This window comes from Macrobrachium nipponense, chromosome 32, assembly GCF_015104395.2.
Source record: "Macrobrachium nipponense isolate FS-2020 chromosome 32, ASM1510439v2, whole genome shotgun sequence".
In the NCBI taxonomy this organism is placed as follows: Eukaryota; Metazoa; Arthropoda; class Malacostraca; order Decapoda; family Palaemonidae; genus Macrobrachium; species Macrobrachium nipponense.
In genome coordinates this window covers 71,031,042-71,042,775 of record NC_061094.1, presented here as the reverse complement: position 1 = coordinate 71,042,775, position 11,734 = coordinate 71,031,042, and the positions used below count along the sequence as shown (strand labels likewise).

Below are 11,734 nucleotides of genomic sequence, written 5' to 3'. Positions count from 1 at the left end.
TTGCTACCAACATTGTTTGTGTGTATGGTGCTTTTACGTTGCATGGAACCAGTGGTTATTCAGCAACGGGACCAACGGCTTGACGTGATTTCCGAACCACGTCGAGAGTGAACTTCTATCACCAGAAATACACATCTCTCGCTCCTCAATGGAATGGCCGAGAATCGAACCCGCGACCACCGAGGTAGGACGCCAACACCTTACCAACCACGCCACTGAAGCGCTTTCTACCACCATTGTAGTGCAGTATAGACATTAGGCGAGGTTCTTTGCAGCATCCCTTCGGACCCTAGCTGCAACCCCTTTCATCCCTTTTACTGAACCTCCCTTTATACCCTTTCTTCCATCTTACTCTCCACCCTTTTCTAACAATTGTTTCATAGTGCAGTTGCAAGATTTTCTTCCAGTTACACTTTTAATCCTCCTTTAATTCAACAGTAACACTCAAAGTACCTTCCAGACCTGCACCATTCCACTGTTACTTCAAACTTCTGCATAGTAGGGTATTAAAAGGCTCCTTCATATTACCATTATAGAAATATATTTATCATAAAATATTTATATACAGAGTAATTTTTTTATATAAAAAAAGAAGTTCCACAAACACTGTGCTAAGAAGTTGAGAGAGTGTGGGTAAGGATGCTGGCGATCAGAGCCACGAGTTTCAAGAAATGTTTGTGTAAAGTAATTAGTTTTATGTCTCTAGTTTATCACGGGTTTAATGACGTGGACAAAACACAATACATAGAACGGTATAAATAGCCCGGTTACTAGACAATCAGCAGTTTGATGATAGAGTCATATTTCACATTTGGGTGAGATTAAGATCAAGTGTGTTTCTTGCAGATAGTTAATCCTGAAGTTGACCTTAGAAAATTGTTTTACATTTGCATAATCAGAAAGAGCATTGTTTATGATGTACGTGCATTGCATAAAACAAAACCTAAGAGAGCTTGCTTCGAGCTATACATATATAATTTTGTGTTGATCTTAGACTGTAAAGCAACTGTGGCGATCAGATAATCAGATAACAGACAGTGCATACAGTATGCAACGATGAAATGATCCTCTAGGCAAGGCTCAGGATTGTATAATTCTTCATCAGTGCACCACAAAGGTCTTACTATTTTTTTTTTTGAAGTATTTCCAGAGCAGTTTCTTGTTTTTTATCGATTGGTCGTAATCAGGGACACGTTACGGTCATGACAGACGTAGCCGGTGAGAACACATAACATACGAACAGGTATATCTAGTTAACAACACAATAATTGTACTCTGGACAGCTGGAATACCTCCTGGAAATGATATGCGACGATGTGCAGCAGCAGCGACTCTACTGCTCGTTAAGGCAGATAGTGCGCACCAGCCTCTCGGACACAACATAGGGATCAGCATTGGAAGAAGGTCTACGGTCCTCGAGGTATCCTGTCCTTTCTTCGGCAACACCACGAGGGATTCTTATGGAAGCTCCTCTGTTGGCCACACCTGCTGAGAAATCGTGGATTGAGGAGGTCTCGTGGAGCCCAGTCAAACGCCTCTCGTTGTCCTTGCCTCCGTGGGGGTCATAAGCCCTGATGTGCTTATCGTGGACCTTGGACATCTTGTCGATGGCAGATTCGATTTCAACGATACCGTCTGGGTCACGCATAGCTTTCGTGGAGAAGTTGGTGTGCATTCCAGCTCCATTCCAGTCTCCTGGAATAGGTTTGGGGTCAAGTGATACAACGACACCAAAGTCTTCAGCCACACGATGGAGGAGATATCTGGCCATCCAGAGGTCGTCTCCCATGACGATGCCCTCGCAAGGACCGACCTGGAATTCCCACTGGGCGGGCATGACCTCAGCATTCTCTCCAGAAATGTTGATGCCAGTGTAGAGACAGGCTCTGTAGTGAGCTTCAACAATGTCACGGCCGTATACTTTGCTAGCACCTACACCGCAGTAGTAGGGACCCTGGGGGCCTGGGTAACCATTCTTGGGCCAGCCAAGAGGGTGCTTGTCAATATCCAGAAGTGTGTATTCTTGTTCCATACCAAACCAGGGATGCTGCTCCTCAGCCTCCTTCATGACTTCCAGGCAGCTCCATCTTTTGTTTGTGTCAGTAGGTTTCTTGTTGTATTTGTAGGTCTCGCAGAGAACTAGCTTGTTATTGCCAAGCCTGAAAGGATCTCTGTAGACAGCAACTGGGTGCAGATACACGTCACTGTTACTGCCCTCAGCTTGTCCAGTTGAAGAGCCATCAAAGTTCCAGATAGGAAGTTCTGAAAATAATAATTTTTAATGAGTACATTTTTATTGTAAGCCAAATATTTGCTCTTTTCATTAAAGAAACATTGATTTACCTGATGTTATTTAATGGACTATGGCAAAGTAGGCTGATAAGACAAAAGCTAGGTCATTTCAAATCATAGAAAATCGGTCAAAGTCAAGTTCTTTGATATGTCAATGATACTGAGAGCTGGTGGCTCTTGCACATAAATACTTTTATAAATGTGTCTTCACATTCAAGGATGTGGGAAATTTACCTTATAGATTACAATAACACACAATAGTTAGTACTCACCACTTGGGCTCTTGGGAGTGAAGTTGAGAGTTCTTGTCTTAGACCTCAGGTTTTCTCCTGTACCGTCAACCCAGACGTACATAGCCTGACATTTCTGATCAGGGATTTCAAGTCTCAGGTATCTGTCCAAGACTGTTTTATTAGTTCCATGTGCCATCTTGATAGCCTGAAATAGGAAGAAAATGAAAACTGTCAGTGAATATTGCTTGATGGACGCTCACTCTGTAAATATGGTGAACATTTGTTGGTGTGTGCGTTTTCATGTAACTGCAGAATATCCCTTCAGTTATTGTGATTTATTAACGAAAGTACAGGTGTGCGCCTTTCGTGCTCTGTCATTGAGTTGAAATGGGAAGGTTCAGCCAGCAAAAAGGTTTGGTAAAGTTCAGTGAACTTTGGGTTACAGTTCAATTAAAGATCGTATGACTAGCGTAACTGTTAAGTTCAAAATGCACTGGCAGACTTAATTGAAAAACCCAGTGAAAACCTGTGGTAAATATTTGAAGAAATAATAATGAAAGTCTTGGGTAGCTAATTATGAAACTAGCGCACTCAAGTTTTTAGTAATAATAATCATGGTGAACACAAATGCATATATATATATATATATATATATATATATATATATATATTATATATATATATATATATACACATGTCATGTCCCTTAAATGGATTACTCCAAAGGGTTTGATACTGATACTTTTGACGTACGAGGACGAATAACTTGCTGTGTTTATACAGTTTTGTGGTGTGGTCGCTTCAGACCGAATGATGATACATATTTTTAGTCGACAGCTGATTAAGTGCCTTGATTAATTGCCTGACTTGGACTGTCGTTCATCCCATCGCTAAACATAACTGAAACATAATATCCAGCAAGAAGGCCGTCCACAGCCTTCACCGATGTGTATATATACTTTGTATCCATTGCAAACAAGGTTGACCACTTTACATTTTGTTTACCCCACCCCTAAGTCCACCTTGCTAGCATAATGTCAAGGATGGTTAGAAAGCTAAGCATGAAAAAAAAAGAAGAGAGAAAATATGCAGGGACGCGTATTCTCATGATGCATGCGAGACGGGTTCCTGTGACGTCAAGGAGTCCCTCTCTCTGGTTGCCGGATAGTGTTTACGCCACAAATAGCGGATCTGTTCACGTGAAACGCGCATGGTACCAAACTGATCATAGGCTAGTGGAAAAGTGTTTTGGGGGGTTTTGGTGGGCTGGGAGGGGAGCCTTCGGGGGGAGGGGAAATGGGGGTGGATGGATGGTGGCTGGGAGTTCACTGCTTCAGCTAGACTGACTGGGGCTTAACACCGTTTGCCAGTGTTTCAGTACTCTTGACTATAATAATAAATGAATAAAAATACGATAAGTTTTAAATCGCGGCTGGTACTATAGTGATCTCTCTCTCTCTCTCTCTCTCTCTCTTTATTGCTTCAGCTAGACTGGCTGGTTCTTAACACCGTTGGTTTGGACGCATAAAAAGTTATTGCTCTAAACTATATATATAAATAAATATAAGTATTAAATCAAGGCTGGTATGGTACTAATTCTCTCTCTCTCTCTCTCTCTCTCTCTCTCTCATATGCTTCTAATCACCTCCCAGCCAAAACGTAGTTAAGTTGGGATCAGCTCAAGTGTTGATGCGTCTAATCATGGATGGAGTTGAGTTACTAAGCCTAGCCTCCTCCTCCACTTGGGGAATGTAGGTGAAGGCTAAATGCTGGTAGATAAGTTGTGCAGCTCTACGTGTTGTGTTTTCATCAAAATCTTTACGAATTCGGGTCAAGCCTCGCATATTGTCTGTCTTTTGTCTGCCTGTGCGGCTGCAGACTGTCTGTCTGGGGCCCCGTGCATAGGTCCTATTAATAAACCACTGCAGGAGCGTGGTTCTAAGGACTGGTTTTTTTCTCCCTCTCTTCTACGGGGTCGACGGGAACCACTTTTGTATGGGCTTCTATTTTGGGAGCGTGTGGTGACTGCGAAGGGGTTTTTTCTTGACGATTTATAAGTGCAATAATAATAATAATAATAAAAGGCATGACCGTAAAATAAAATCAATAAATGAAGACAATTACAAAATCATGTGCTTTGAGGAATCATTGTCATATAAAAATCTATGCACACACTTGCTTCTTATTACTATTATTATTAGGATTTACTTTCCCATTTTACTGACCCGTGTGATTATGAGTTTTCTTTTGAGGATTATTTTTATTATTATATATAATATATATAATGATATATCTATTATATATATTTATTTACTATCTATATATATATATATATATATAGATATATATATATATATATATATATATATATAAACCACCGAGTAAAAGGTTATCACTTATCGCAAAGAAATAAAAGTAGTCGTTCTTGTCATGGTGACTTCCCTTGCTCCCCGTGACTTCCCTTGCTCCCCCCTTCCCAGCATCCTCTCCCACCTTCTCCCCCCACTACCCCCTCAAGGGAGAATACTCCCATCACGTGGCACAAGCATGATTCGAAAACATCACACCTTTAACTGCCGTGGCAACAAGATCGCGTCAGCCGAGGGAATTACTAGTTGCGTTGTTTATATGAACTGACTGATGTGTTTAGTTAAAACACATTTGATGGTTAAAACCCACGAATATTTATTATAATCTTTATTCGTGTGGTGATGTTATCGCCACAAAGCCTGATAATAATGTTACAAAAGTATATTTTAGTTTTACCAGACCACTGAGCTGATGAACAGCTCTCCTAGGGCTGGCCCCGAAGGATTAGATAATTTTACGTGGCTAGGAACCAATTGGTCATCTAGCAACGAGACCTACAGCTTGCTGTGGGATCCGAACCACATTATATCGAGAAATTAATTTCTATCACCAGAAATAAATTCGTTGGAAGAGCCGAGAATCGAACTAGGACACAGGATTGGTAGCTAAGTTTACGATACTTGCAAACATCACTACAATTTAATAATCTTAAGTGGTGTTGTCTACTTTATCATAGAAATGGTAATAACATTGCTCTTGTGCTGATTCGTGCGTTGACATTAAATGCTCTATATTGTATTCTAGATGACTAATATGTCCGAATCGTCATGCCAGAAAGCGATACACAGATGGCATTTAAAGTGAGAGAGAGAGAGAGAGAGAGAGAGAGAGAGAGAGAGAAATTGCGGTATTCCAAACGAAATTGTCTGCATGAACTTTTGCCCTTGGTAATGATAGCGGATAGCTGAATTTATATAATGATTTATAAAGTAAAGTATTTTTACTTCGCAGTTGTTTTTTTTTGTTTTTTTTTTTTTTTTTTTTTTTTTGCTTCATATAACCGTCTGGGAACTTTGAATATCATGATATATTGTCATATGCGTATTAAATATGAAATTTGCACAGACAATTCTGTAATATTTTTGATTTTAAATTTAAGGAATTTTTTTATTTACAGTGCGGTTGAGTTGTCTCATACATATATATATATATATATATATATATATAATATATATATATATATATATATATATATATATATATTCTGTAATATTTTTATTTTAGAGTTAAAGAATTTTTTTTCTGTGCCGTTGTTGGTGCGCATATATAAACGTATATATATATATATATATATATATATATATATATATATATATATATATGTGTGTGTGTGTGTGTGTGTGTGTGTGTGTGTGTGTGTGTATGAACTAGTGATTTAGTTACTCTTGAATATGAGAGAATGAAATAAGAGAATGAAAAATACCGCATCGATTAATTTCTTCTCCATACTACCGTGGCACGTCTGTGTGTGTGTGAGAGAGAGAGAGAGAGAGAGAGAGAGAGAGGCTGCTGATAATAACTGAAATTATCTGAAATCAGCTGTGAAGTAATGTCTTGTTTGGCGAAATTGCTTTGCAGAGAATGACTGTTATCTCCTCCAAGTGGATATTATGACGATTCGGATTTGGGAGTTCTTCTTCTCCTTTTTTGTCACCATTGACATTTCCGAAATCCTCTTAGTATTCCGTAAAAGGAAACCACTGAGATGGCTTTGTCTGCTCGCCCTCTGATCTTAAAAACGACTGGGGCTAGAGAGCTGCAAATTGTCACGTTGATCATCCACCCACCAATCATCGAACATACCAAATTGCAGCCCTCTAGCCTCAGCCATTTTTATGTTATTTAAGGCTAAAGTTAGCTATGATTGTGTGCGTCTGGCGCCGCATTAACACAGGCCACCACGGCCCGGCCGTGAGAGTTTCATACGGCATGATGTTTTCTGTACACAGAAAACTCGATCGCGCCGTTGAAACTTGGTCACATTTTGTACTTGTTTGTATGCTGAGCTGGATTGACAATTCTCTCTCTCTCTCTCTTTGCTTGGTCACTGACACTTTGAAAAGTCGACAGAAGAACAATGGCACCAATCGCCAATTGGGGTTATTTCCTTTGCAGGTGCCAAGTCACTGTGCTTGCTTGCGCACCTAATCAATTGGCAATCTCTCAGCCTTGGGCTTTAAGTGACAATTCTCGGTAAATGCATTAGTAGTCAGTGCAGATGACGATGCAGGAAATGAAGTGACGCATATAAAGGCGGATTCAGTCTTCTTTTGTTTTGCTATTTGTATTGCTTATTGTATATATATCATCAGAATATATACTTTTCGAGCCTTGGGGTGGGTCTCTGTGTCTTAAGAGAGTGTTTTTTTCCCCTTTTAATTATTTCATTAACAAAAAAAATGTTTTGGTCTTTTGCATGATTATTTTAGCGTAGTTATTTCCTTGTATATATTTTATTTCTTGCATATATTTTATTTGTATGTAACAAAAAAGTGTTTTATTGTCTTTCGCCTAGTCATCTAGTTATTTTCTTGTATGTATTTCAGTTTGTTCCATTGTTATTCTACCATTCAAGTCTTTAATGAAAAGACAGTCTCTAGGACTGATTGGAAACCAAACCCTCGTTCTGCGCAGTATTCAACATTGGAGTTCGTGTGATGATTTTGATGAGACATCAGTAGTATACGACAACCTATATGGGTACACAAAAATCATGGTTCAAGTCTGAGACAATGCACTGTGTTGATATTTATAAAGGTAATAATATTCTGGGTCACACGCTCTGAGGACGTTTTTGTTTGTTTGTGTGAGTGTCAGTCAGTAGCATCAACACTTTATCCCCAAAGAGATTAAAGGTCGATAAGCAATACATTTCCCATTTTCTTTGTTGTTAAGCTGATAGTTCGTGTCCTGCAGATAGAATAATAGAAGTAAAATGCTTGCTCTCTCTCTCTCTCAGTTCGTCGAGAAATTTAGAATGCCCTTAAAGATCTATTCCATAGATCTTAAAGGCAAGATCCCAAGATACAGCTTTATGCCCTCATCAAGAACGGGATCTTCTCTGTCTCTCTCTCTCTCTCTGTTCGTCAAATGTACTCCAAGATCTCTAAGATCTATTCCATAGGGTCTTACAGACAAGACCCCCAAGGTGAGCTTATGCCTCCATCCAAAACAGGATCTTACCCTTTGAGGGACATCTGCTTTTTTAACCAATGATCACCAAGGAAGGTTGTTCTTTGGGCGGACGTGATCCTTCGGGACCAATTAGGACAGGGGCGATGTGGTTTTCTTTGTCGCTGAGCGACGTGATTTTTGTCGATAAACCGTACGATATATATTTTTTTTATTATTCAAACGAATCATTTTTATCCCCGAAACTCTTTGGTGGTTTTTGTATCAAGGCTGGGAAATAAGTGGAGCGTTGAATCACGCTCATATTGTTTAAAAAGAGACATTCTGACATAAAATGTGCAATAAGCTTCCTTTCTGTAAAGACTAAAAGACGTATGCATGAAATGAAATAACTAATACAAGATTATTAAATCAGATGATAAATACAACAGGACATTATTTTGATCAGAATCTCGACTCAAATATCATATATACTCCGAAAGAACTCCGTCTTGGACTCTCTGTTGAAGGGAATGTATAATTTTTTTTTCTTTTAAGTATGTCCTCTTTGTCCTTCAGTTTCCTTTACTCTGGAGAAGGTTTACGTTTCGATAGCTGGTCTCTCTCTCTCTCTCTCTCTCTGTGTCAAAGCTTTGAACAAAGTACATTTGTTTATTTATCAAGCTCAGCTAACTCACTAACAACACACAAACACACACATTTCATATATATATATATATATATATATATATATATATATACATACATGTATACACACACACACACAACACACACACACACATATTTATATATTATATTATATATATAATAATATATATATATATATATATAATATATATATATGTAAAATCCTGATGTATTCTCAGCACGTTCCAAAGTGAACGACAACCTTTCTTTAATATTAAAACTCGATAGGCCGAATTCAGTTATCAGAAGGCCATCAGTCTACGTTTAAAAGGGTCATCCCCATTAGCTTCAACCATTTTGATTTTATCTTTAAACTCTCAGGGACAAAAGGGATAGGCCTAATAATGCCTGTACCGGTAGAATCTCTGCGTTCAAAACATAATTATGAAAATACCAGTAGAACAAGAAGCGTTTGTGAAAGAGATTGGTCACTGGGTATAAATTCACATTAAATACACTTGCATAATAATAAGCCTGTGGTACCAATAAAGGCTTCATGCAAAATTCTAAATGTAAGCTCTGATGGTTTTTATCGTGGTTAGTCTAGGAAAATCTTGCAAATAAAAATATCAAATGTATTGTTAAAAACATTGACGTAAAACGGCATAATCACATTATGAACTAATTACTCAAGTAGTAGAGTTATTGTCTACAGAAAAAATAAAAATAAATTAAATTAATTATTTCTAGAAAGTGGTTCAGATTAATAAATATCAAAATAACACGTTATAGGAGTCTTATTTGAATTTTGTTTCAGTTTCGTCTGAATGTGAAATGCAGCTTGAATGGGTGTATGTTATATGCATATGGGCACATGCATTTATGGAACACGAATGTGTGAAATAAATGACCGATTTGAATAATGATGCATGGTACTTATGAATTAAAACATAATAGCCAGCGGAGTTGATAAATTTACCTAGAATATCTAACCTTATAGAGTGAAGGAAATTAGAAAATAATATGATAACCTACCAGTTAGTCCTCCATAGTTTGGAACGTTTAAAGTATTTTGTTAATGGCAGCACTTTGAAATGTGTACTAAGAATAGGCCTACATGTGCGAAGCGTGTATGAATAGGCCTACCCGTGCGAAGCGTGTAGGTATAGGCCTACATGTGCAAGATAACAACTTTAACAAAGTTAAAAAATCAAGTCAACAATAAAAATGTAAAGGAAAAAAATATTTTCTGGAAAAAAATATCTATATTACAAACGAGATAATGTTATCAGTGTAACGATAATCACCCAAGCACAAGATTAAAGAGAGGACAGATAAATTAAATGTTTTCGCGTCAAATCTGTTGGACGCGTTACATAATAGAACGTGTCGTCTCCCAAACCCACGTTGAAACCGAGATCTCCAACCACGTATATTACCTTTGTCAGTATGGCTTCAGTCGCACATTAAAAATACAGTTTCCAAAATTTAAAGTAACATTAACCATTTATAATGTCAAAGAGGTTACTTTTACACTTAATCTAATCAGGCAGTATAATGCAAGATGGCTTTTACTACGTCATGTGTGTGTGTGTTTTTATGAGTAGATTGAGACATGTCAAGAATACATAATGCATGCATACATATATACATCTATATATAATTTCATATATAAAATTTTATAGTATATATATATTGTATCTGTGTAACTCGTAAGATTATCACTGAAAACATGTCCATGAATGTACGTGATCACTAGAAAATAGTTCAAAAAAATTTTTAAGAAAACGTGGACATTGACGTAACTCAATATGAATTCAGTAAATTGAACAGTAATATAGATGACTGAGAACACTTTTGTAGCTTAGGTTTATCTAATAGACAATGGTTTTAAGATTTTTTAAGAAAACGTGAACATTGATATAACTTTAAATTAATTCAGTAAATTGAACAGTAATGTAAATAACTGAGAACACTTTTGAAGCTTAGGATTATCTAATAGACAATAGTTTAAAGATGTTTTCAAGAAAACGTGAACATTGATATAACTTATATTAAATTAGTAAATTGAACAGTAATATAAATGACTGAGAACTCTTTTGAAGCTTTGAAGCTTAGGATTATCTAATAGACAGTAGTTTAAAGATGTTTTTAAGAAAACGTGAACATTGATATAACTTTATATTAATTTAGTAAATTGAACAGTAATATAAATGACTGAGAACACTTTAGTAGCTTAGGTTAACCAAGTTAAGAATTACAGTTACTGTGTAACAGCAAATGTTACACAAAATAAATAGTCTTCGAATATAAACCGTGCTATTGCAGGCCACATAAACGAAAAAGCAAAAGCAAGAAAATATTTTGAAATTATTACACACACACAGTGTGGATTAGACTGACAGAAACACTTATAATAATAATGTCTAGATACAAAACACTTCGTCTTCTTAAAAACAAACTGCGAGAGTATTGGTAAGCTTCAACAGGCCAAAACGTTTTTTGAGTATTACCTTTTGAGCATAAATTCCTCCTAGGATGCGAAGTACACAAAAGCTTCCACGCAACTGTTAACAGGCACTCACGCGCTTTACTTATATACCAAGCTTCGGGCTGTAGAGCCAGGCCGAGCTACTAGCCAAGATGGGGGAAGGGAGGGATGGTGTTCTTGTGAAAGGGGGACGGGGGATGGGTGCAGAGGACGTAGAGACACACGCACCCAGGTTTTGGTTCTTCGACGATAAGTGTGTGTGTGTGTGTGCGTATGTGTGTGTAGTGGAGAAAAGGGGGGTGTGGTGTGCAGAGAGGTTTCTCTCGTTTGGAGATAAGAGAAGGGGGGGTTGGTATTTTATTTTTATTTGGGTAGGGGGGTATACCTACAGCTGGGGGGAGAGGCATCCGTTCTTGGTTGACAAAACAAGGCCATAATTGGCAACCTCAGCCTAATTTCACGAAGGCATTATATGTAACGAAGTCAGTCTTGCCCGAGTAAGAGAGGTAGCTCTAGATTATGCAACGCCCAGCGGGCAACGTGAGGGAGACTGGTGATTTAAACCTTTTTAGGTTTTAACTCCAAAAGG

At 37.8% G+C, this 11,734-nt stretch overlaps 1 protein-coding gene across 1 annotated transcript; it reads right to left on the bottom strand.

Moving 5' to 3' along the window:
- Positions 1-518: 518 nt before the first annotated feature.
- Positions 519-11,324, bottom strand: LOC135207590 (glutamine synthetase). The gene is made up of 3 exons (XM_064239444.1): positions 11,168-11,324; positions 2,565-2,730; positions 519-2,262 (listed from the first exon to the last, which is right to left on the bottom strand). The coding sequence occupies exons 2-3, from the start codon at positions 2,719-2,721 to the stop codon at positions 1,334-1,336; spliced, it is 1,086 nt and encodes a 361-aa protein (XP_064095514.1). The 5' UTR covers positions 2,722-2,730; positions 11,168-11,324; the 3' UTR covers positions 519-1,333.
- Between the last annotated feature and the right edge of the window lie 410 nt (positions 11,325-11,734).